Source organism: Gilbertella persicaria (assembly GCF_025201335.1).
Source record: "Gilbertella persicaria strain CBS 190.32 chromosome Unknown B0P05scaffold_38, whole genome shotgun sequence".
Classification (NCBI taxonomy): domain Eukaryota; kingdom Fungi; phylum Mucoromycota; class Mucoromycetes; order Mucorales; family Choanephoraceae; genus Gilbertella; species Gilbertella persicaria.
In genome coordinates, this window is record NW_026251999.1 from 229,068 (window position 1) to 254,043 (window position 24,976).

The window sequence follows — 24,976 nt, forward strand, 5'->3', positions numbered from 1 at the left end:
TTGAAGCCTTGTTAGTAGAATGTCGATACCTTCAACCTTGATTTATCATCAAAACTTGTTGGGCTGAATATCAACAGTTTATGGATTGATAATGGAAGGTGGTGCTGTAATACAAGATTACTCCAGTCTCTCTTGTGATGCTAAAGTGACCCACGTGAAGATCTAACACTTGCCGTTCATCAATCCTCTAAAGTTAAGGGGACCTGATGTTTTAGCGTTTCACCTATTTTGGCACTGTTTAGGATGCAAGCTTACAATTAGATCATGCTGTGACTATGAATTGAAGTACCGAAAGAGCTTTTCTGTTTTGGAGGTTTGATATTTAGAGTTTAAACCGGTCTTTGAAGCTGATATAGAATATAATTAGAGTTTATTAAAGAATGAATGATCACAGGGGGGAAGTTTAAGTTTCTTATCATCATGGTATCAAAACAGCACTAATCTGAATGGTTTAGTATACGAACCCTGTATATATAGTCATATAAGAAGTGGGGGGGGGGGACAACACTAAAGCATGAAATATCGGAGCAGCGGAAAGACGAATGATGCAACATATAGTTTAAAGAATATAAGTTTAATGAATATATATAGATGATGGTGTATATAGTATGTAACTTTTCATTTTTTTTTTTTTTTAGCCTTGTCGTTGACTGTAAATAAAGATCAGTGATATGTAAACAAATGTGGTTAAACTTACCGAGGAGCACAACGAATGATATTATCCACTCTCAAAATCATTTCAGCAGCTTCAGAAGCAGATAAAAGAACTTGTTTCTTAAGCTTGTATGATTCAGTAATACCCAATTCTCTCACGTCAGCAACAACACCATTCACCATATCTAAACCACTGGTAGATTGACCATCATAATGAGCAGCTCTTAATTGAGAAACAAGTTCAGATGAATCAAAACCAGCATTGTCAGCCAAGATGGTAGGCATTTGACGCAAGGCTTTGGAGAAAGATTCAGCAGCAATAGCACGCTTACCAGCAGTCTTGGAAGCCACTTCATCAACAGCTTTAGACATTAACATCTCAGAACAACCACCACCGAGAACAGTACGGGGTTCACATACAGTCTGTGAAAGAACAGAAAGAGCATCATGAAGAGATCGTTCAGCTTCATCCAACAATTGTTGTGTAGCACCACGCAACACAATGGTACATGCTTCACCAGCAGCAACACCAGAGAACTTGATCAATTTGTCTTCACCAATAATGATCTCTTCAATCAAGTCACAGTGACCCAACTTGACAAGTTCAGGATGATCAAATGTAGAGGCAATCTCACCTCCTGTGACAAGGGCAAGACGCTCAACACCTTCAAAATCAGCATGTTCAATGGTGGCAATACCAGCATCAGCCAATAACTGTTCAGGCCAGTTGTAGATCAATTGACGGTTCACGAAACAGTTGATACCGTGGTTCTTGATCTTTTCAACCTTTTCCTTCATCTTGTCACGTTCAGCACGCTCAAGTTCAGCAAGCTTACCAGTGGCATCAACACGGACACGAGCACCAAAGATCTTGATCTTGTCTGTGTCCATGGCTAATTGAAATAGAGGAGATCAATTTGACTGCTTTCTCTCTCTTCATAGACTTACATGTATTGGCAATCAAAATATTAGCGTTTTCAATACGTTTAGGACAGTTGACACCGATCTTTTTGTCCAAAATAAAGCCTAAACATAGCGTAAGCTTCATTTGCGACTCGTTTCTTTTCTTACCTTCATCTAAATAAGAATCCATTAATTTTCCACCAGGCTTCTTGATGATCTGAATGTTCTCCAGGTTAGTAGAACCCTTGAGACGAAGGACAGCATCCACAGCCAATTCAGCAAAATATTCTTTATCTTGAGACAAGACTTTGGAACTAAGTGTTGTTTTGGCAATATTGATCAAATCTTGACGGAAAAGAGTTTGGTCTGCACTGTGATCAATAGCACTTTGTTCCAATGTCTTGTAAGCAGCAGCAGAAGCAAGGCGGTAACCTTCAATGATCGTTTGAGGATGAATGTGTTGGTTGACCAAGTGTTCTGCTTCACGCAAGAGTTCAGCAGCCAACACACAGACCGAGGTAGTACCGTCACCTACTTCATCGTCTTGTACTTTGGAGATGTTCACAAGGACCTTGGCAGCTGCGTTATCGAGTGCAATCGATTTAAGGATAGTGGCACCATCATTTGTAACCAAGATCTCACCTGTACTGGCTGATTGAAGGATCTTGTCCTGAGAACAGAATCAGTTATCTATCAGACACGCGTTTCTTGTTAACTTACCATGCCTTTAGGACCTAATGTACTCTTGACAAGGTCACCGACTGCAATAGCACCGATAAAAGAAGACTTGTGACAAACTGATGAGTATGTCTGTTGACTAGATGATGATGTTTATGGACTTACCAAACGAGCATTTTCAGCTCTTTCTTCAGTTGCTTGATCCTGGAAAATGTTGACAGGGGCTAAAGACTATATACATCGTTGGTTCATAAGGTCTGTTTTTTTCTTCATCACTTACCATTGTATACAGAGGAAGATGAAAAAAAGAAAAGAAAAGAAAAAAAGCGAAAGAGAGGAGAAACAAGCGCTGTCAAAAAAAATTAATTTTTTTTTGCTACTAAAGAGCACGCGCTTCTACCACCAAAGGAGTTTGGAAAGTGACGACTCAGTCTTTATGCTCTCCTGTATAAGAACAACTCTTTTATGTTGAATTTGATTGGCTCATTGTAGCTATATATATATATATAGAAAAAGTCTGTTATTTCTTTTTTTTTTCAAGTCCTATGCAGCCTAATCTCACTCAACTACAGTACCAACAGTTGCAAATACAACAGCAACAACAAAGACTGGCCAGTATGATGCAACAAAAACAAAGAACTGGACAGCCATGGGATGAGAAACAACTCTTGTTACAGAAACAACGGTTAGGCATGATGAGACCTACCCCTATGGTACCTAATAGACCACGATTATCACAGCCTTCTGTTGTGCCTAGCACAAGTCCAGCCAAATTACCTGAAGCCAAAACCATATTAGTAGAAACAGAAGGACAAAAACGAAACCTGAAACAATACCAAGAACGCGATGACATCTATCAAGACACACTGAATCTACAACATAAACGTCATATTGAACTTGCTCAGTCTAAAAAGAGAGCGATTGAACTTGCCAGTATGGAAAGAAGGACGCGTATGCAACATGGCCCTGCTGCTGCTTTTGGACCTGGGTATCGTGGTTATGCGAATGGCAAGACAGGCACACAGAGCAGAATACGATTTCCTCATGAAAAGAAACGTAAAAGAGAAAGCTTTCGATTGTAAGTTGTCTGGATAGGATTGTGTGTTTGATTGATGCGTTATGTTAGTTCACTTGAAGCATTGAAAGAACAAGCAACCAAAGAAGAGACATTAGTACCTATTCGTATTGAATTAGAACATGAAGGCTATAAATTAAGGGACACATTTACATGGAATCTAAATGGTAAAATCACCTTATCACTTGTAGTTATTGATGTCTATCTAGAATCATTAGTGACGCCTGAACAGTTTGCCGATGTGATGTGTGAGGATCTAAGATTACCAGTGTCTATCTTTTCAGATCAGATAGCCAAGGCCATTAGAGAACAAATAGATGATTATAACCTGAATGCTTCTAGTATGATTAAGAAAGAAGAAGAGGAACATAAGCAGCAACAAAAAGAATTGTTAGATGCCATTCATCAACCAGAAAAGTTGATTTCATATCCCCAGGAAGAAGGCATTGAACTAAGAACAGTCATCAAACTCGATATTACAGTAGGCAATTGGGAACTTTTAGATCAGTTTGAATGGGATATTGGCTGTCCTAAAAATTCACCTGAAGAATTTGCAGCTAAACTCGTCAAAGATCTTGGTTTAGGGGGTGAATTCAAGTAAGTAACCAAAAAAAAAAAAAAAGTGATAATTGATGACTGAATAGAACGGCTATTGCTCATTCCATTCGTGAACAAATCCATGTGTATATCAAGTCATTGTTACTTGTGGGTTATGAATTCAACTGTGCTTCTATGATTGATGATGAAATCAAACCTAGTTTTCTTCCTCATCTTACTCATATTGTTCGTGATCATCAAGCAGTAGAGCGATTTACTCCTTCTGTGATTGAATTATCAGATGCTGCAGTTGAAAAGATGGAAAAGGATCGTATGCGAGAAGCAAGGTAAGCAAATACACACCATATAGAAAGACACTGATATCGCATTCTAGACGAAAGAGAAGAGGTACGCGTGCTCGTCGTGGTATTGTATTGCCTGACAGAGAACCACAAAAGACACACCGTACTGGATTTGCTGTTGCCCCTGAACAAGAAATGACAGATGAACAACTCTTAAATCAAGGTACAGAACAGTCCAACAAGCGAAGTGCAGCATTAAAAGCACGCATGAATATTGCAGCAGAAGCAGCCAATACAGGCGATGATTTGTTAGAGAATCAACCTGTTGGATTTAATCGGATGCCTATGCATTTAAAACCACAATATCAAGCATGGACTCCTTATCATTAAGTTACATCATTCAATAAATAAATAAATAATTTTTTTTTTCTTTTTATCTACTCAAACTGGATTCGACTAATCTCACCAACTTTGAATCTTCCACCATCTGTGGTCCAGGGGATCCTGTCTTACTCTATGTTCATTGTACACTTACAAAACCTGATCCCCATATTAAAATAAGAAGACAAACAACACCAAGTGGTATTCCACCTGTGATTATAGGTAACATGAACACACACACACACACACACACACACACACTATGTGTATATGGTCACTCATCTCATAATTGTAGTGACAGGCATAAAGCAAGAAGGGAAATTACCAGAGATATCCGATGAAAGGCCCGATAAGACCATCAAGATTATCGTATTAGACTTGAGAGGCAATCATGATCCAAGCATTGAAAATCAACCTGCCTCTAAATTCAAAAAGATGCCTCAAGAGATATGGGATAATGTACTGGCTATTCGAATTGCATTCAAACCCAATCAACCGACTGATTGTCCTATTCAGGCATCCAGTACGATTGATGTCTATACAAACATATTACCTAAACCAGTACAGCCTACCACTATGTTGCCTATGTATAATTATGTGCCTCCATTACCTAATCCTTATATGACCAATTATATGTCTGTCATGGCAGCAGCACAATCGATTGTCAATGCAAATTATCGATACCAACCACAACCACCACCTCAAGTGATGATCCCACCTACTCATATCAAACGAAAACCAGTTCAATTACAACCCACCCCTTTTCTTTCTCCTCAATTGGAACAACGAATACAGAGAAAAAAGACACCTCAACCAACACATAAGAAAAGAGTGAGGTTTAATGAAATACCACAAATATATCATTATGAACCTGAATCTGAATCTGAATCTGAAGAAGTGTATTATACCCAACCTTATGACTATTATTCACCACAAGAGAATTATTACTATGACAATGAAGAAGGAGAAGAAGAGTATGGTGATTTATGGAAAAGGCGTAATTTTATCAAACGACATGCTTCTTATCCTCGAAAAAACCTTTTCTAATACGCGTCGCGTCTTTTTTTTTTTATTATTATTATTTTATTTTATTTTGCGTGACGTGATGTGTATGAATAAATTTTTTTTTTTTTTTAAATTTCCTTCCCCCCCTTTTTTCTTTTCTTTGTATAGAATGAACCAACTTGTAACGTTGTTTGACAACTATAAACATATAAACTAAATAGATGATAAATAGGAAAATAGTGTTGCTAAAGAAGAAACTGTGATGAGCAGTAACAAACCACTCTTAAGAGAACCATTAAAACCACGTCCTATTCTTTCTGATAAAAGCAATGCAAATAGACATACCAAACTAAAAGTAATCTATACAAAAGAAAAGGACATGCATCTCATATGTTATGCTAGAACATCAAACATAAACCCCAAGATACCCTTGACTCACAACAAAAAGCACATATACAAGAATTCTTTGATGATAACCAAACACGTTACCAACCTGAAGATACAATGGTTATTGTACCTGTCTTGCCTATTGCTGTGCCTACTAGAATGAAGCATTTATTTATTAAAGATATCAAAACAACTCAAAAACGAGCATTCGAAGACAACGACGATGATGAAAAGAGAGAAAACAAAAAGACCAAATTCACTTCACGGCCATTATTTGTACCTGATGCACCTCCCCTTGAATTCACTGCTGATCAAGAAACCATTCAATACGATTCAGCACAAGAAAAAAGAGCCAAATTAGCCATGCTTCAAACCACACAATCCCTCTGTGAAGGACAATGGAATGATCCCATGCTAGTTGCTGAATATGCAGGTGAAATCTTTGGTCATCTGTACGACATTGAACCTTCCATGATGGGTAATCCTGACTATGCTAACCACCAACAACATGAAGTGACTTGGGGTATGCGTAGTGTCTTGATTGACTGGGTCATTGAGATTCATTATCTATTTGGTCTATTGCCTGAAACACTGTTCCTGACAGTCAATATCATTGATCGATTCTTGTCTAAACGTACTGTGGTGCTAGGCAAACTTCAATTAGTGGGTATTACAGCTCTTTTTATTGCTGCCAAGTTTGAAGAGCTCACGACACCTCCTTTGCGTGACTTCTTGTTCATGACAGACAATGCTGTGAATGAAGATGAGTTGATCAAAGCAGAGCGATTTATTCTTCAAGTACTCGATTTCCGTCTTTGTTATCCTAATCCTTTGAATTTCTTGCGTCGTGTCTGTACTGAAGAAATGCAGTGTGATATTCATACACGTACCTTGGCCAAGTATTTTATGGAAGTAGCCTGTATTGATCATTCGTTTATCGGTACTCGTCCCTCTCTGATTGCTGCTTCTGCTTTGTGGCTATCGAAGCGTATGTTGGCCAAAGGTAAATGGACACCCCGTTTTACGAAATTATCAGGTTATGCTCCTGATGATCTCAAGGCCACAGTGGAGCGTATGTTGGATTATCTATCACAGCCTGTGACACACGATGCCTTTTTCAGAAAATGGTCTACTAAACGCTGTGCTAAAGCCAGTATTTTTGTACGTGACTGGATCAATCGGTTTTATATCAATGTACAGGATGCTTGAAATAAACAGTTTATTTATTAGATCTTTCCTTGAAGTAATTCTTTAATAATAGCAGTACCATACACACGGAATGTATGGTACATTGTCACCACATCAATGGTAGAAAAGAGACTATCAAAGAAACCAAAGGGCAACATGGCAGGAATCCAGCCACGAGCATATTCAAGTGCCCAAGCATGTTGATCAATCTTGTAGTGTTGAGCTAAACCACGGGGTAAATGATGCATTTCTCCAGGCTTAAAGACAGTGCGTTGCAATTCACCAGGATAATAAGCCCATTGTTCACCTTCCAAGATAATAAAGTAATCATCTGCAAAATAACGACCTGTGTGACCTTCTGTACCAATGGGTGTACCGAAAATAATCACATATTCAGACAGAGAACCGTGCAAGATCCACATAGCGCCCATAGCACCACCAGCATTGTTAAAGACCCAGTCTTCCTTAAGGGAAACATGGCCAGGGTATTCTTTCTCTAAGTCAAGGGCAATGTTCTGGATCATGGCGCGCGTATCGTTTTGACCATATTTGGCAATGTTGCGTTGAGCCACTTCTTGAAGTTTATGTTGATCAAAGATGTAGCAATGATGAATCACTTGATCAAGACCCATACAAATGGCAAGCAACAGAGACAGCACAAACAAGCATTTCGTCCAACAACCTGTCTTTTGTTCTGATTGCACTTTGGCTGTCATGATGGAAGAATGATGATGATAAAAAAAAGAAAAGAAAAAATTTATTGTATTTTTTTTATAAAGGCACCACTAGCTGAGTTTAAAAGAAGCAATCATTGATCTTGTCTGCAAGTACATCCGACTTTATGTCTGTTTTTCTTGTTGCTTCAAGCGTTCTTGTTCTGCTAATTTAAGCGCCACCTCTGCCTGTCTTTGATTCGCACCCTCCAAGACGTCTTTAGCCCATTTTCCTGCTTCTTCAGGAGACATGACAGGCGTCTGTACCACACGATGGAAACGGTACATGCCTGTCGCTTGTTGTGCTTCTTTCAGGAACGATGCTTGTTTGAGAATAGCAATGTGTTTATCTGCCTCTGCCTCTTGTCCCAAATTGTACTTGAAGGCTTGTGTTGTAGCCACTAAATCCACATAAACGGTCATGGTGGTTGAGTTACCATTATGCAGTATGAGTTCCTGTAATTCGGTAGGATGAGGAGGGAATGAAAGACAATCGATATCAAGGTCTGCTTGTTCACATTCGTTTTGGAACCATGGTTTGCCTCCATAACTGAGATGAGAGAGGTGTGCGAATTGAATGACAGACAGGAACACAAGTCCGTAAAGACAGGTACGACGCCAAAACGAAGGCAGACGGCAAGTACAAGCCTCTAGTATCACACTGGTTAGACCAAGACCGTAATAGACAGCACCGAGAATATCAGGCATAGACACCATATGACTCGGAAAGAACTTGAGGCAGCTGAATTGGATCAATAGACCACTGAAATAAAACACAACAGATTTTGTATAATAATCATGGACAACGACATCCATGCCTAATTACGATGAGATCGCTTTTGTCCGCCGAGATATTGACTTACCTGATGCATAGAGCCAAGATAAAGCATAAGGTAATTTCATTTGACGTTTAACTAAAAAGGCGTGAAGACTCAAAAAACCAACATAGGTTGCCATCATTGCCAACATGATACGTTGAACTATCGGGTTAAGTACCATATAGACAGCATGGCCAGCCATTTCACCCCATAGACGCATGGTGGCTCGCTTCAAGAACCATTTACTGGGTGCTTCATTGCGGTAGTTGGCGAGAACGATAGCGCCTTCACTCTTCCCGCCCGACTTGAGTCGATCATATACGATATTAGGATAATCTAGCATTAATGCATGGACTTGTTTTAACTTTTCTAAAAAGGTCATCTTGCCAAATTCAACAGGTGTCACATGTTCCACTAAGATAGGTGATATATAAGATCATTCAAAGAATAAGCACTTACGGTATTCATGGAAAGAGGATTCAACAATCCAGTTGGATAGTTTGGGATTCGCACTGATCATACAAGTCACCTCTTGGTGATTTTCACCTGTAGGAGGAGCATAATGCACATTATGACTGATCAAGACACATCCACGAATATGTTGTAAACGAAAGCGTTGTTCAAGAGGCTTCCAAGTCAAATTTTTATCTTTGGAGGGGTATCCTTCTTCATCCAGAATATGTAAAATCCAATAATCATGAGGATCTTGAATCAATCGGTCACCATAGGCTCTGTTCAATGGTAAGATACATACATCGATTGGCCACAAGAAACTTACGTCACTTCATTGTGTTCTTTCTTGTTTGTCAGTTGAGGACGCACATCATGCGAATGAAGTTTACGTGTAGAAGCAAAGTGTTCAAGACGAATTTGGTCCTTGTTATGAATCAATTCAAAGGGTTGTGTGCCATTCCATAATTCGTTTGTCTTATGAACTGTCCAGATATTGTTCAGATCAACATAAGGATACAAAGTCACTTCTTGTTCTAATAGGCATGTAAGCATACACACACATATATGTTGCTTACTTACGTGTACTGCCAGCAGAAAATCGTTTTTTATGAGAATGAATGTATCCGCCCACAGTACCTTCATGTTTAATAACAATTTGAGAACCAAAAACAATATCTATCCATCTTGGTCAATAACCTCATATATATAAAGCTTTTTTTTTTTTTTTTTTTTTTTTTACCTGGTTGACTTGCTTCAAATGCATTGCCTTCTAAAGAATAACGTAACTTTGAACTTAGTAGTAAATCATGATCACCACCCTTGGGTATCAAGCTGAAATGAAAATGAAACAAGGCAAGATAAACACCTAATGGTAATAATCCAACGGTAATAGCAAACGTACAGACTTGTCTCAACACAGTCTTGACCTGGTTTTGTTTTTCACACATCTTGTTCCAGGCTTCAATACCAATGGAAGCCCATATCACAGGGAATGTCAAACCACCTGTCCATTTGGAACTGAGGGCACAACCCATAGCAAGGCCTGTCATGATTTGCCAATAGGCCATACGTAGACTGTGTTGACTAAACCATGTAAATGACAGTTGTTATATATGTGTCTAATTTACCTTTCTTGAGCATATTTATGCATGAATGTCCATGAGCAGGTAGCTAATGCACTAAAGAACAAGACATAAATTTCGGTTGTTGCATATCTTGATTGTGTCACCATGCCATTTTCTATTTTTAAAGAAAATCAATCAATACGACACACAAGGTGTATGTGTATATGTATATATATTTACCAAAAATCAATAAAGCAGCTGCTAATGTGGCTGTTGAACGTGAGTGGTTCAGGTTTCTTAAGGTAATGTAACACAAAGGGATCAAAAGTGTGCCTAATAAAGCAGACATTCGGCGTAAAGCAATCACGGGAAATTCAACAAAAGGTCTAACAATAAGGATAAGGAACCTTTTCCCTCAAAAAGAAATAAACTTACTGTCCAGCATAAAGCAAGTCTTCTGTACCATAATATCCCACAATGCGTGTCAGACCAGAAGCAACCAGGCCTACCAATGGAGGAAATTTACCAATAAAAAACTTGCTTGCCATATACCAATTCACTTGACGTGTGGTTTCTAATTCTGCTTCTGTAATATAAGGAGGAAATCCTAGTTTCATGATACGCAAATAGAAGCTGAGGGATGTCAGTAAAAGCAACCTGAATTGATCGTGCAGCTTGTCGATCCAAGATCCTTCTTTTGTATATGGGTAAGCTTTCTTTTCGTATTTCTCGTATTCATCTTGAATAAATGGATCTTTTTCTTGTTTATCAGATGTTTTTCTTGACCTTACAGAAAACATCATTGGTTCTAAAGAGAAGAAGAGAAAAGAATGCTCTACCTTTATTTTTAAAGAAATTAGACAATGCTATGTTAATTAAATTTCTTAAAGTTTAATCATCAACAAAAAGGCATTCCAATAAATAAATAAATAAATATGCAAGTACAAGAAATGCCCTCTTTTTTTTTTTAATCTTTATCTTTTCATTGTATTTAAGCAATAAAGGGAAACATAGAAGTTCTGTTACGAGGATAATCCTTGAATTCCTTTCTATAGTTTTTATGCTTCTTAACAGCCCAAATGTACATTTGACCTGTAGCCACCACATTAAACAGAAAAGCTATTCCTAGCATTGAGTCTTATATAGTTTAGGTATACTGAACTTACCACTCCAGCTGGTTGTAAGGAAACAAACAGCAGTCCAAGCAATGAATTCAAAAAAATAGTTGGGACAAGAAACAAGATCAAATCCATAACCGTAAGGAATAGCACGAACACGAGTACCAGCAGGACGCAAATTGCGAAGTGTGATATGTGTGATCAAATTAGAGATTTCGGCCCACTTTGTTCCTAATGGTTAATATGGTCGAGATCAACAAGCGTTACTTACAGCCCACACAGCAATACAACCATAGATCCAGACATCATTGCGAACAGCAAGATTTTTACCTTGAGCAAACCAAGGACCATAAACCCAGAAAGCCAAATTGGCACCCGACAAAAACCAATAATGAGCAGAATTCTTAAACACATTGAAGAATGGCATTGTGCCATGAGAGAAACGGTGAACAAAGACAGTTTCAAGTTCACGCTTCAAAAAATGAGCCATGACCATGTAATACGTATAGGTTTGCATAGGAGAATGAGAGAATGCAGAGCCATAGATAGTTTTAGAAAAATAGTAAAACAAAGGATGGATAAAGAGGGGACCTGCATATTCAATCATAAAGACAGTGCGCCAACCAATTTGGGGGCCGAGGTCCTTAAAGTAAATCGTGGTGGATTCAGTAATACCTTGTTCGCTTAAACTCTTGTCGAGTTCGAGAGCTTTTTTGTCTTCGGTTGTCAAGCGTTGACGGTCAGGATAATAAGTAGCGAATTTAGCATGGAGCGCTTTGTTGATGTCATTGGTCTTTAAGGTTTCTGGTGTGCCAGAGAGTTCAAGCGTCACTGGGAACTTGCTTGACTTTTGATTACGCGAAGCAATAGTGATCTTCATAGTAAAAGAAAGAGAGAAAGGACACCTCTTTTTTTTTGGGACTCCCTTTTTTTTTGTTGGGGAATATTAGTTTAGCCAATCAAACAGATTTTTTCATTTGAATCTATATTATATAATCAATCAATACTTTGCAACTTGTTCTTATTACCCGGACAAACAGAAAAAAAACTCTATATAATTTGAATGGTAAGGAAACGGTATGCATTCACTGGATCAGTGGCTGATAAATCAACTCTATGTATCTGACGGGGGAGTTTTTATTTTTTTATTTTTTTATTTTAGGCGAGTGTATTTCGAAATGACATGTACATAAGATAACAAGACGACATCTATTAGACTCATTAATATGGGGAAGAGGGCTAATCCCAAGTAGGCAGAAAATAGAAAACACGTTAGGAATTGACATAGTTTGTGGCAGGACAAGCGTGGTTATAAACCTTCTTTCTGAAAAGGTACACACAATGATATCCAAGATGAAGTCATTCCTCTGTACCTGAATACGACCCAGGCCTGTGGATTAGAGTAAAAAAGGCAGAATCTTCCAAAAAATAAGCATCTTATACCGATGATCACTTTTCCAAAACGAGAATTAAACGTCATAATGATGAAATCGACTTGCTTTGTTTGTAACAATCATTTGAAATAGAGCTGATAATTATATTTTTCGCTCTTTCTTTCTTTCTCTCTTTCTCTCCTTTTTTTTTTAAAGTTGTTTACATTTGATACCATGTTTGCTCAATTGATACCAAAAAAGAAAAAGAATGAAGATGACCAACATGCCTTAAACAATCCTAGTTCACACAACATAAAGAAAAAGTTACCGAAAACAATTCACGGTGAACCTTCGACCGGCCATTATGTACCAACTTCAGGACACACAGATCAATCGGCTGTTTCAGCTCCGCCCATCATATCAAATGAGAGAACGTCCTCCAGTCAATTGCATTTCTATCAAGGCGGCGTACGAAAAGAACACAAGCACTTTGTGAAATGGATTGGACGTATTGGATTTATAGCCAAAGGCATTGTCTATGGTTGTATTGGTGTATTGACGATCAGTAATGTCACAGGTGCTTGGACACCTAATGGAAGTGCAGGCAATGAATCACCTCAAGTAAGTTTTTAGGCTTTTAATGACATGAACTAACAATGATGCATAGGGTGCATTTTTGTTATTAGGTGGTATTCCTACTATTGGAAGATCTATTTTGATTGTAATGGCTGTAGGCTTAGTCTTGTATATTATCTGGAGGTAATTATAAGAACTGATTTAAATCAATCGACTCACTCTCTATAGAATGTGGGAAGCCATTACAGGTCAAGGAAGTGATGCTTCATTTAGTAAGAAAAAGAACTTTTTTCGATATCGTCTATCGCCTTTTGTGAGTGGTCTTGTCTATACCGCATACGCTTATTATGTGATTCGAATGATCTTTCAAACCTCGGAAGAACAACAAGCAAGCGCATCCAGCAAGACATTTCCTGCTTCATGGACTGACTCAACCCTTGGCAAAGCAGGCATTGGTATCTTAGCTATTGCATTTATGATTGCATTCACCACACAAGTCATCAATGCTATCAGTGGTAATTTCATTCAAGACTTAAAGACAAGTGAACCCGGTGCCAGAAAATGGGAAGCGTTTATTGTTCATATGTTTGGTCGAGTTGGTTTTGGTGGTCGTGCAGCCTTGTTTGGTACCATGGCTGGCTTCTTTTGGGATTCTTTGGCTGAAGCGAACGAATCAGGTTCAAAGAACATGGTGGCTGCTGCTATTAGTAAGCTAGCCAATACAGGAGGAGGCCGATTTTTTATGGTTGTTCTGGGTCTTAGTTTGGTTATTTATGCTGTCTTTGCTGTTTCGAATGCTTATTATAAATACTTTCCTACTCCTCCTCCTACAAGACATGAATATTATACCCATGATGTGATTCACCCTGATGAAAGCAGTGATAGTAGTGATAGTAGCAGCAGAAGCAGTAGCACCAATGATCCTCAACGACGTGCGCATAGTCATAATGACACAACAAAATCAACAACCAAAGAACACAAGCATGACGACGATACGCCCTCTACTGCAAGTGGTATCAAACACATGTATAAAACATCCTCTTGGTTCCCCTCTTTTTGGAATAGAAACAAAGAACCAACATCTATTGATCTTGAAAAGCAACAGTCCCTTTAAGAAGCAACACACCTTATTATTATACCCTCTTGTATAATTTATTAAATTTGTAATAATTTCCTCTTTATGGTTTTTGCCATGTATTGACACGGCCTCGTTTATCTGTAGTGACCATGATATTTTCTCTAAAATAAATGCCTACGCAAGGATCTCCATGAATTGTCTTGACCATGGTTGGCTGTAAAAAAGCAACTTCATGTTTGGCTTGAACAGGATGAATAGCCATTCTTTTGTCCTGAGGCTGTGAATTGACTGAAGATAAAGAGGCACCTCTATTTCTATTGTTTGTTTTCTTGTATGGATAAGTGTCACATTCATTATTACGTATTTACCATTGCTTTAGGTTTATGTAGTGCACTGACTGAAAAATCCCATAAAATCAATCGAGCGTCCTCTCCAACACTGGCAAACCGATATACTCTTTCATCACATCGCCAAGCATCAAATGCAACTCCGGTGACCTATTTAATAAGTATAAAATAGACACTATATGTTTTTTTTTACCCATGATTTATGTCCTTGGCATCTAGCAATAATACGTTGTTCTTTGTAAGCCCAAATAGTGACTAAATCATCTTGACCACCTGTCTGATTATATCATTAGTAACTGTAATGTCATCATAACATACACTTACGATAATGTATCTACCGTCTGGACTCCATGCTACACAGTTTAAACCACCATAATAAGATTCAAATACATCATATAGACTATATAAGAAAGCGGTTATTTCTTTGTAGGTGATATAATTCAGACTAACGTTTCGTGTACAAAATTAATAATGCGAAGCAAACCATCTAAACCAACAATAGCAACATGTTGACAGTCGGGTGAAAATGCAAATGCTAAAAAGATATGAGCTATACGAATACACCTACAAATTTTACCTGTCAATGACTTATTGGATAGTTTCCAATGAGAAACAGGGTTGCATTTAAGGGAAAGTTTCGTAGAAGGTTTAGATACTTTAAACCTAAAGGAACAATAAGTGACTTGTTTTTTTTCTTAACATGAAAAGACTTGCACATTCTTTTCTAGTTTTTCATCGCCTGGATGAAATGCTTCATCTTCTTTGTCTTTATCAAATATCATAACAGATCCATCTTTGAAAGCAGCCATAAATAAATTCTCATAACCTTGTAACCATTTGATCATTGTGATGGCTGAAGCGTTCATAATACCCTAATAAAATGCATGAGAATTGCTTACATAAGCAATCATCCACGTACACCTTTATTAATGCGCCCATATTTATTGGATAAGGGATCAAACCAAACAATATCGCCTGTCGTAAATCCAATGATAATATCCAACTGATCTGCGCCTCGAGTCAATACATTTACATCGTGTGACGTTGGACATGCTTTGGCAAACACAATACGAGAAAGGGGCTCCTAAAACTCGATCAGGTCCAATCATAAAACAGTTATTTACCTTTGGATGTCCTGCCGCATCCACCCAAATAAAATTAGTACCACAGTTATAAAACAGATTGATATCATCGCTTGTACGAGACATCAAAATCTTGGCCAAGTGTTCATTTGTGATGATACACTGTACAAAACTCGAATTTGTTTTTGAGGAACTTGTCTTGAGTTTTCTTGGATGTTTATTGTTTCTAGACAAAAAAGAAAGCGTAGGCAATTCGCCCATCTCGTCTGTAGGCTTATGAGCCTCGTCAGGTTCAGGAAGACCATGACTAAACATCCTTCGAAAGCCACGAGCACCAGGCTGTGGTTCGTACCGTTGTGTCGTCACTGTTTCTTTGTATTTGATCGAGACAAGACTGGCTGTTGTACCGACTGAATACAGAGGCTGCATAGAATGGATGAAAACAGAATGTTTCAAGGTATAATTGCCTTCAGGCGTACTGAATTCTCGGCAGATATGATTTGGTATAGTAGGTGGATAAGGGGGAAGAATCATTGTATTGTTTAGATTTCCATCGCCTGTGGAGTGTCGACGAGTCAGAAATCCATGTGAGGTCGACTTTTACAAAAGATTAAATTCTCAGATACTAACAACACAACGCTACTTACAGTGTCAACCATAAGCTGTTTATTATAAGGAAGAAAAAGAAAAAGATGCTTTCTATAAAAAGAAATCATGTCTTTTTTCTTTCTTAATTTTATGTAGTACAGTCTGTTAAAAAAAAAGGTTTTACTTGGAATGAGTACGCACAAGCTTTAGAGTTTGTTTACTCACGATAACATGGTGTGATACGTTGAATAAAGCAAAATAAAAAAAATACGGGATTTTCTTAACATAAAAGTATCTTTTTTGATGACAAAACTGAACTCATATGTGCATAAGAAATAAGAGATTGCGTTTCCAATCACAAAAAGATGAATAACATGGTGCCCTAAATATCAAAAGTCATTGACTTGCTCAAACTAAACACATGAGTAAAATTATCAAATTGGATTTTCAGCACTTTCCCTTTAGACATATTTAAGATTCTTTTTTTTTTGGACCAACGTTAAAAAGGGAAGGTCATAGTCGTAGCTCAACTTGCTTTCTAAAGGTGAGCCAGCCTAATTTTTTTCAAACCTAAATATATTTATTTTGAAAAAAAAAGCGCATCAATCTATTTCTATGGGTTTGAGTGATTCTCTCAAAATGAGCGAAACCAGTATGTGTTTACGAAGCAATGGGATGACTTGTGGAGGGTGTGACATTACTACTTTGGACAACCATGTCCTCATTGTGTTCTGTCGTTCGACAAAACTGCGCAAGACACCTTGAAATCACATCTTTGGTCACTGGCTTACTCAGGATATCATTAAATGCACCTGCCAATTGAACTGTTCTTTCATAGGCTGTCACTGCAATAATCGGTGTTTGTCTGTTATTGTTGTTGGTGGATTTGATCATTCTTGCGGCTGTTTCGCCATCAACTAGGACATGAATTAGTATTTTGTCTTTTGTGAGCATATACACTTACTGATTGGCATACGAATATCCATAAAGATGATATCATAACGTACATCACTCATGGCAGATCGGATGGCTTGTGCACCATTACGAACAATAACACACCTGCAATGTAACATCTGAAGAATAGTTTCGATAATTTTACAACTAATTGGATTATCATCTGCCACTAGACAAGCAAGAGGTTTTGGCTTGTGCGTCATGGAAGATTTTCGCTCAGGCTTTGTGAAAGGGGAAGTAGTAGTAGCTGGTATTCTAGTATCAAGATCTTCATGACGGTAATGATGTTGTGTAGATGGAGTCGAGTGGCTTGAATGGCCAGGACTTTGGCTGCTGACAACAGCTGCAATGGCAGCAGCAGCTTTAACAGGATCAAGTGAAGGCGTAGATAAGGAGCGACTACGATGTGGCGTACTTTCTTTTGAAGATGAAGCAGAGGATATATCTGACATTTTGGTTGGTATATGTGGTAAGGTCGAATCATTCAATTTTCTTCCAACAGGCGGGGAGACAACGTTTAGTTTTGAAGATACTGAAGGTGACATGGACAAAGGTGTAGCACAAATAGAAGACGAGGTTGAGGGTGTAAAAACATTGCCTGTAGGCGTGCCCGATCCATCATGAAACCCACTTTTGGACTTGGATGGCATCTTACGCTGCAATAATTTACTCGGAGGTGAATCATTCATAGCATTAGCAGAGATACTATCATGGCGGATCTTTCGTATCATGTCCTCATTGGCTTTTTCAAGTACAGGTAAGTTTTTGTAAGTAAATGTACCGAAATCAGTCGTGTCTGAATCCACATCTGCATCTTCTTTAGGTGGCTCTGATTTCTTGCTCTTACTCTTACTCTTGTGTTTCTTTTTGTCCGAGACTGGCGAGATATTTTCAGGGTTTTGTTCACGAATAATGGCTTTTGCACGTTCGACTTGAGCCTTGGCAGATTCATCCAGTTGATTGATTTCATTAGGTGCAAGTTGCATAGTAGCGCCTCGGGCGTCAAAATAATCAGTGTCTTCTGCATCTGCTGGTTGAGGAATAAATGAAGGTGCTTCTGTCAACAAAGTGTCCCAATGAATACTTTTGAAGAACGGATGTTGTTTGACTTCTTCAGCACCATTGTAGCCTAAACGCTTTTCAGGATCAAGCGTCATTAATCTTTCCATAAAGTCGCGTGCTTCAGGCGAGATTTGGACAACATCTTCATGCCAATCAATGCGTCTTGAAAGGATGTTCTCAAATACTTTATCAGGCGTGTCTGCATGGAATGGTGGAATACCGTACAAAAATTCATAACAAATGACACCAAGAGCCCACTAAGAAAATGAATAAGGTCTTCCATCGCATAAAGCAGAGACTTACCCAATCCACCATTGAGTCTTGACCAGTACCTAAAATACTTTCAGGAGCTAAATAATCCGGAGTACCAACAGCTTGGCGAGGCGTACTTTCTTCCTTGTTGTGGCGATCTGATTTTGTTGTGATGCCTGAAGAAAGTGGTTCAGATATAGCAGAGGATAAATGACGGCGATGTGTATGTTCAGAGCTACGAGTATCCGACACACTATTTTCTTCAGGTATGTTCACATGAGGTGTACTCGGTGTTCTTTGACGCCCTTGATCAAACAAGAAGCTAAAGTAAGAATGTCGATAAGCGCCACCATTGAGTGTAGAAGGCTGATCTGCAGGTGATTGAGGTGGTGTGCCTGATCTTGAAGGCGCCGGTGAAATTGGCTGGGCTCGATCATGATAAGACACAGTCGTCAATTCATCGCGTACTCGACGGTCAAGAAAACCAATTCTCGAGAGACCAAAATCTGTCAGTTTCAAATGGCCATTTTGATCAATTAATAAATTGTCAGGCTTAAGATCACTATGCAAGAATAAGTGGGTTATTTAGTGTGCTTGGATGCTTTACCGGTGAATAATGTTTTTACTTTGAAGATATTCTAATCCCAAAGTGACTTCAGCAAGATAGTTTCGAGTCCAATCTTCAGGAAGACTACCAATGACCTTAATCAGAGCAGAACAATCACCGCCATTTAGATATTCAAGTACAAGATACAGATAATCTTTGGATTGGAATGTGTAATACAATTTAGTCACAAAGGGACTATCGGTTTGTGACATCAAAATCATACGTTCTGCCTTGACATTCGTTACTTGATTCTTGGCAATCATGTCAGACTTCTTGAGGAATTTGATGGCATAGTAATCACCCGTCGTTCTCTTTTTAGCTAAAAAGACAGAACCAAAAGCACCTTTACTAATAGGTTTGATGATATCAAAATCTTTAATACTAGGGAACGTAGGACGGGAAATAACAGGTGCATGCAAAGGCGAAGAAGGAGACTTGGCCGTACAGTTGGGTGTCTGTGCACCTGAGGTATGTTCTTGCTTAATTGAAGCTGTCTTGGGCCGCAAACCAGGCGAACCCATAGGTGTATCAATTGTTTCCATCTCTACAATAGGCGTATGTAACGAATCAGGTGTGATTGATTTGAATCGACGGGATAGACGTCCTACAACACCAGATGATTGTCTGTGTCGCCATGACTTGATCTTGCTCAAAAAGCTTCTTCTTGAACGTGTCGGCTGTTCCTCTCTAGGCGATACTTTTAACGTCTCTTCTACTTTTTCTTCGTCTGATTTCTTGTCTTCTTCATACACAAATTCAGTCCAATTAGGCTGTTGGTTTGTGTTCTTTTGGAACTCGGATCTCTCTCTATTGTTGTACTCGAGTCGATCACGCATTCTGTTGACAGCATCCACTTTGCCCCGAGTCAAGTCTTCTACATCTCGAATCAAATTAGACATGGTTGGGTCGTCTGAAGTAGGTGGTCTCCAGTACAGAATTTGGACAATTTTATCTTTAGACCGAGGTGATTGTAGGTTTTTATCTCCTTCTTCGTCTTCTTCATGATCTGCGCTACCTGGCATAGAGATACTCAAGGCAACGTCAATGATTTCAAACAGATCTTTGTATTGTTCCAATTCTGCCTTCTTAACTTCCAATGGATCTAATGCTTCTTCAAGAGGCAAACAATCACCAAAGATGGAATCATTATCACTTTCTTCATATGGTTTCTCTTGTTCAGGTTGTTTCTTTGGCTTGTCCTTGTTGGATTCTAGTTCAGTAATCTGCTGCTTCACAAGCTCCATGCGTTCCTGTACAACATGTTTAAGTTCAATCAAGCTATCGTTACATGCATTGACATCCATTTCGCTCTGATGAATTTCGACACAAAGTTCAGAGTGCTGTTCGAAAAATGCAGCCACCACAAGTCGCTCACAAACACGGCAAAGCACAGGTGGTAATGACATGAGTGTGGATAATGAAACTGTTGTTTGGTTATCTTCTTCCATCTTGTCATTGTTGGGATCGTTGACTTGAATGGAAGGTAAGAAAGGTGGTGTATAAATAGCGGGCTCTGATTTAGATCGACTACGTGCCATGCCTCTTTGTTCTTCTTCAGATACTTGAGGAGAGGATTGCATCCAATACTCTTCTTGCTGATCAGTGCCACCACTTAACCAAGATGGTTTTTTGTCATTTCGAGGTGTAAGTGACATGTCTATTAAAGACCATCGACGAGGAACAACGGGCTTCATGACCCACATGGTATGGCTAGGTTCTCCAGTAACACGGTTGCACATAAGCATGCCTTTTCCTTCCATTTCAATAGATGATCCTTCTTTATCATTCACATGGAAACGTACTTCTACCGTATGCGATTCATCAGCTAATAATTCTTCTGTAGCCGCACTAAATACTTGGCTGTCATCTGCAGACAATAAACTAGTAATACTTTGACCAATCACAGTCTGAGGATCCGATCTAGATAGAACAAATTAATCCTGCAGTAACACCCAAATAGCCAACTTACCCTACAACATCAGACCATACAGGACTTACATACTGAACAATGGTTGTACCTAAACTCAGTTCAACAATAATCGTTGAGCTCTGACTTCGTTCTGCTTCTTCTTGTAACTGGAGACTGCCTAAATGTTCATCTACTTTTTGTTCATAGATAGGCAACCGAGAATCCAAACCGACTTCGTCAATAGACATGTGTTCATCGTCTGTTTCTTCCATACGAGATACATTACTGATCGATTCCATATCATCATTCTCAGTATCGCTGGGAGGAATAGAGACAGTGGCATTGGTAGACCAAAACCCACGTTCAGCAGCCCACCATTCCACCACACGGTTAAGTGCAGCAATACCCAAAAGTAGCCTGACATACCATTCACGACAAGGCCATTCAGGATGTAGGTCCCATTGTGTGCCAATGGCCTGAATACGAGCCACGGCTTCAGCACAAGCACCACCTGTTTCAATGATTTCATCCAAAGAGGTATCCATTACATTTTGTGCAACTGAAATCAAGTCTTGCAAGGTGAGGATAAACGGTGTAGGAAGGTAGGCATCTTCAGAGATTAAAGCGACCATGTTGTTGTGCTGTTGTTGAAGTGCTGTTACATCTTCTTTTTGTGGAGTGGGTTGTCTGTAAAGTGGCGTATCATCAGGGGGCAAATGCTCATCTAAGGCAGAGGACAAAGTTCGTTTATGAGGCAAACTATTGGGTGATGCATGATCATGATCAGAGGGTGGGGAAGGAGATTCATCCATTTCAACAACACTAGCTAATGGATGTGTTATCACTTCTGTTGGTATACTGTGATTAATAGGAGCAGTCAACATTGTTATATCCTCTCCTGTCTCCTCTTCTTCTTCTTCCTCTTCAGTATCCAAACTAGCTACAGAATGCATGCCTTCTTCAAGAATTTCGTCCATATCTTCAACATACTGTAATCCACGTTCAACATATTCATTTAAACCATCGATGATCTGTCTTAACTCAGCATTACAGGCTTCTTTAGCAAACTCTAATCGTGACTTGATGGAGTGTTGAATACGAGCTGTGGTTGGATCATTTTCAGAGGATGCTTGACCCACCATATGGCTTAATTGACCAAATGTGCCCATACGATTACCCGGGTTATAGAAACGATAGCCTACACGTTTAGCAAGGCTCTTTTGTGTGATGGGATTACGAGGCATTTTGGCAGCCAAACTACTGGGGCTATCAGGCACAGAGGATTGTGCGCTGCTGTGCAACGAGATAGGTGACATGCTGTCGGTATCCATGTGTGTCATGTCTCGAGAAGAATGGCGACGATTACTGTTGCTAGTGGCTGTTGTCATAGGAGAAGCGTCTGCTACATATGGACGTATTTTGCCTTCTAATGGATGTTGCAAATCATGCAGATCAAGTAACAAATTGACTGTATTCTTTCGCGCTAAAGAAGACGGTGGTGGTGGTGGTGGAACAGTGCTGGAAGAAGAAGCCATGGAAGGAGGACGAGGTGGTGTATTACGTTCTTCTGATATAAGTGGTCTCTTAAGATAATGACGATGTCGAGTTGATTTTGAATAGTGTTCAGCACCTGTCTTGACATTATTCCACCAATTGGACAAGACACGGTTAACAACGGATGTATTGGGTGTAGGCTGAAAATGACGAACATCCACAGGGTCATTCTGTGTAGTTGAAGATCTTCTTCTGATCTCTCTTGCTTTGATCACTTTGTATTCTTCTAACCAATCAACCCAAGGAATATAGTTGACCATCTCATTGTTCTCTGATTCCATTTGACGGTGTCCTTCTTCTGTTTCTGCTGTCACAAGAATGGTAGGCATATTTGAATCATCTTGAGGGAATCGACCAAGATGAGCAGAATACCGTCTGTTGTCTTGCACTGGCACACTACTGATACTGGTAGTACTGTTACTGCGTCGATGATGATGATGACCCTTATGGCCCAACTTTTCTTCTAGATCACCTACACGTACACTACACCATCGCTTTACTTTGGCAGAACGAGACATGAACAACTTTTTAGCATAATCTTCATCTGATCCATGTGTTGTATTGTCAGCATAAAATGATGAAGCCATTGGTTTGGGCTGTACACCTACAGCTACATCAGAAGATGAGTAACAAAAGCCAGCTATGAAATACACTTACATGAAGCACCAGTAGAGACATGTTCATTACTGAAATAGTCTGTATATTCATGTTGTTGATGCCAACTGGAAATATCAGGTGCTGATGTTCTACTAAATGATGAAAAAGGAGGAATCATGGATAATTTTGGCTTGTCATCTTTTATTTCTGACTCATTCAACAGCATAGCTGGGTATAAAGGGCTGTTCATCAGGGTATTGTTTTCTTCCAAAAAGGACTCTTGAGGTATTTCCATGGACTCTGAATCCAAGTTCATTTCAATAACATCTTTATCTGCTTCTTGGCGAACATCCATCAATCGACGTGATGGTTTACGTTTATTGGACAGTTGCTTTCTTAACAAGGAGTGTAATGAGTGCTGATAAATGGGTATACCATCTGCATGAGGTGATTCTTCCTCATGCGTAAGTGGGTGTTGATCTGGTGTCTTTAAGGCAGGATTGGAGGAACTGCTGCTTACGATATGAGCGAGTTCGGCACTGGGAATGTTTCGAAGCATCGACATGGAAGACCGACGCCTTGCTTTTTGAGGAGAGGGTGTATGAGGAGTTGATGTCGAGGTATGGGCGTGTGTGACAAGAGGTGATGCTGATGCTGATTTAGGTGCTTTATAGCGATCTATACAATCAATTATTAACTCCTAATTCTGTAGAGACATCACTTACATGGTGAAGACAAGGGTGAGTGAAATTCTTCACTGGCTAAACTAGAATCAGTAACAATAGAAGAAACAGATGCTTTTCTTTCATGCACAAGGGATTTTCTTTTCTCATGAGAGGGTATATCGTCCATATCACCAATATCTTCAGACAATTTTCTGTGCTTTGAAAATGAATGATCGGTAGAAGAAGAGGCAGATAGAGGTGTACTATCAATCGAATTTTCACGCTTAGGTATATGATACTGTTGTTGCTGTCTATTTTCTCTTAGTTTAGACAAAGAGCCTGATTTAAGTGAGCTGTCGTCTGATGCACTAGGTAAAGGTGGTTGCTGCAATGGTTTAGGCAGACCTAAGGGTGGAATAATGACCTTATTGGGTGGTGTAGAAGGTATAGCATCGTAAATACACGAAGAACCATCAATCCAACTGGCTCGCTTGGATCGTACCATGTATTTCCCTCCACTTCCAGCAGGAGGACTAGAATATCTCGGTGAGAAACAAGCAGAAGGAGGAGGAGGTGAGCGAGATGCATGGGATTCATTGACTTCACTTCCTGGACTGCTGCTGTATTCCATGTCCGTCAATTTTCGATAATCAAATCCTGTGGGTGATATGGGATCAGGATGAGGGTGTTCATAAGGTGTCTTTTCATCAGCAGAGGATATAGATGATTTACTTGCTCGACGCTTAAGTATAAGTGGTTGTGGAATAGGTACACTACGAAGTTTGGCGCACGAGGAAGAAGAAGGCGTAATTTCTGCTGAAGTTGTAATAGCACTTACACCCACAGGTGCAGTCGTTTTGTCTGACTGTAACAAGTCTGGTTTCTTTTTATCTATTGGTTCCATGTATATAAAGAAAAGTGTTACTCAACACGTCACAGAATATATAAAAAAAAAGAAAAAAAGAAGAAAAGAAAAGAAAAAAAAAACGAGCCACTATATATAAAAAGTGTGTGAGTGAAAGAGAGGAGAAAGAGACAGAGGGAGAGGGAGGGAGA

The 24,976-nt window shown here is 39.2% G+C and overlaps 11 protein-coding genes across 11 annotated transcripts; 4 read left to right on the plus strand and 7 right to left on the minus strand.

Annotated features, from left to right (window-relative positions):
* Window positions 1-634: 634 nt before the first annotated feature.
* Window positions 635-2,518, minus strand: B0P05DRAFT_573958 (T-complex protein 1 subunit beta; the record flags this gene model as incomplete). The annotated part of the gene is made up of 7 exons (XM_051581538.1): window positions 635-650; window positions 698-1,547; window positions 1,603-1,680; window positions 1,726-2,227; window positions 2,278-2,367; window positions 2,401-2,466; window positions 2,516-2,518. 7 exons carry the CDS (start codon window positions 2,516-2,518, stop codon window positions 635-637), a joined length of 1,605 nt encoding a protein of 534 aa, XP_051432149.1.
* Window positions 2,519-2,714: 196 nt separating this feature from the next.
* On the plus strand, window positions 2,715-4,585 carry B0P05DRAFT_553790 (uncharacterized protein). Its single transcript, XM_051579614.1, has 5 exons — window positions 2,715-3,313; window positions 3,362-3,477; window positions 3,520-3,907; window positions 3,955-4,194; window positions 4,242-4,585. Exons 1-5 carry the CDS (start codon window positions 2,781-2,783, stop codon window positions 4,537-4,539), a joined length of 1,575 nt encoding a protein of 524 aa, XP_051432150.1. The 5' UTR covers window positions 2,715-2,780; the 3' UTR covers window positions 4,540-4,585.
* B0P05DRAFT_553791 (uncharacterized protein) lies at window positions 4,570-5,633 on the plus strand. Its single transcript, XM_051579615.1, has 2 exons — window positions 4,570-4,752; window positions 4,826-5,633. Exon 2 carries the CDS (start codon window positions 4,966-4,968, stop codon window positions 5,575-5,577), a length of 612 nt encoding a protein of 203 aa, XP_051432151.1. The 5' UTR covers window positions 4,570-4,752; window positions 4,826-4,965; the 3' UTR covers window positions 5,578-5,633.
* Window positions 5,634-5,679: 46 nt separating this feature from the next.
* Window positions 5,680-7,240, plus strand: B0P05DRAFT_212923 (cyclin-like protein). The gene is made up of 3 exons (XM_051573238.1): window positions 5,680-5,716; window positions 5,768-5,890; window positions 5,938-7,240. Exons 1-3 carry the CDS (start codon window positions 5,705-5,707, stop codon window positions 7,129-7,131), a joined length of 1,329 nt encoding a protein of 442 aa, XP_051432152.1. The 5' UTR covers window positions 5,680-5,704; the 3' UTR covers window positions 7,132-7,240.
* Window positions 7,125-7,840, minus strand: B0P05DRAFT_553795 (ERG2/sigma1 receptor-like protein). The gene has a single exon (XM_051579616.1). It carries the CDS (start codon window positions 7,824-7,826, stop codon window positions 7,149-7,151), a length of 678 nt encoding a protein of 225 aa, XP_051432153.1. The 5' UTR covers window positions 7,827-7,840; the 3' UTR covers window positions 7,125-7,148.
* On the minus strand, window positions 7,837-10,979 carry B0P05DRAFT_553797 (Dolichyl-phosphate-mannose-protein mannosyltransferase-domain-containing protein). Its single transcript, XM_051579617.1, has 9 exons — window positions 10,594-10,979; window positions 10,399-10,544; window positions 10,222-10,333; window positions 9,834-10,177; window positions 9,674-9,769; window positions 9,420-9,627; window positions 9,101-9,372; window positions 8,687-9,055; window positions 7,837-8,641 (listed from the first exon to the last, which is right to left on the minus strand). The coding sequence occupies exons 1-9, from the start codon at window positions 10,959-10,961 to the stop codon at window positions 7,950-7,952; spliced, it is 2,607 nt and encodes an 868-aa protein (XP_051432154.1). The 5' UTR covers window positions 10,962-10,979; the 3' UTR covers window positions 7,837-7,949.
* Window positions 10,980-12,180, minus strand: B0P05DRAFT_553798 (3-oxo-5-alpha-steroid 4-dehydrogenase-domain-containing protein). The gene is made up of 3 exons (XM_051579618.1): window positions 11,548-12,180; window positions 11,325-11,499; window positions 10,980-11,277 (listed from the first exon to the last, which is right to left on the minus strand). Exons 1-3 carry the CDS (start codon window positions 12,154-12,156, stop codon window positions 11,150-11,152), a joined length of 912 nt encoding a protein of 303 aa, XP_051432155.1. The 5' UTR covers window positions 12,157-12,180; the 3' UTR covers window positions 10,980-11,149.
* Window positions 12,181-12,847: 667 nt separating this feature from the next.
* B0P05DRAFT_212999 (uncharacterized protein) lies at window positions 12,848-14,371 on the plus strand. The gene is made up of 3 exons (XM_051573239.1): window positions 12,848-13,270; window positions 13,317-13,408; window positions 13,454-14,371. The coding sequence occupies exons 1-3, from the start codon at window positions 12,884-12,886 to the stop codon at window positions 14,337-14,339; spliced, it is 1,365 nt and encodes a 454-aa protein (XP_051432156.1). The 5' UTR covers window positions 12,848-12,883; the 3' UTR covers window positions 14,340-14,371.
* A 32-nt stretch (window positions 14,372-14,403) lies between these two features.
* B0P05DRAFT_475770 (WD40-repeat-containing domain protein) lies at window positions 14,404-15,459 on the minus strand (the record flags this gene model as incomplete). The annotated part of the gene is made up of 7 exons (XM_051574861.1): window positions 14,404-14,631; window positions 14,672-14,800; window positions 14,844-14,927; window positions 14,975-15,050; window positions 15,101-15,185; window positions 15,228-15,305; window positions 15,351-15,459. 7 exons carry the CDS (start codon window positions 15,457-15,459, stop codon window positions 14,404-14,406), a joined length of 789 nt encoding a protein of 262 aa, XP_051432157.1.
* Window positions 15,460-15,462: 3 nt separating this feature from the next.
* On the minus strand, window positions 15,463-16,879 carry B0P05DRAFT_213021 (uncharacterized protein). The gene is made up of 4 exons (XM_051573240.1): window positions 16,546-16,879; window positions 16,380-16,482; window positions 15,775-16,329; window positions 15,463-15,734 (listed from the first exon to the last, which is right to left on the minus strand). The coding sequence occupies exons 1-4, from the start codon at window positions 16,605-16,607 to the stop codon at window positions 15,558-15,560; spliced, it is 897 nt and encodes a 298-aa protein (XP_051432158.1). The 5' UTR covers window positions 16,608-16,879; the 3' UTR covers window positions 15,463-15,557.
* A 36-nt stretch (window positions 16,880-16,915) lies between these two features.
* Window positions 16,916-24,936, minus strand: B0P05DRAFT_639896 (uncharacterized protein). Its single transcript, XM_051583727.1, has 7 exons — window positions 23,981-24,936; window positions 23,316-23,933; window positions 21,165-23,268; window positions 19,196-21,115; window positions 18,640-19,150; window positions 17,285-18,593; window positions 16,916-17,237 (listed from the first exon to the last, which is right to left on the minus strand). The coding sequence occupies exons 1-7, from the start codon at window positions 24,822-24,824 to the stop codon at window positions 16,981-16,983; spliced, it is 7,563 nt and encodes a 2,520-aa protein (XP_051432159.1). The 5' UTR covers window positions 24,825-24,936; the 3' UTR covers window positions 16,916-16,980.
* Window positions 24,937-24,976: the final 40 nt, after the last annotated feature.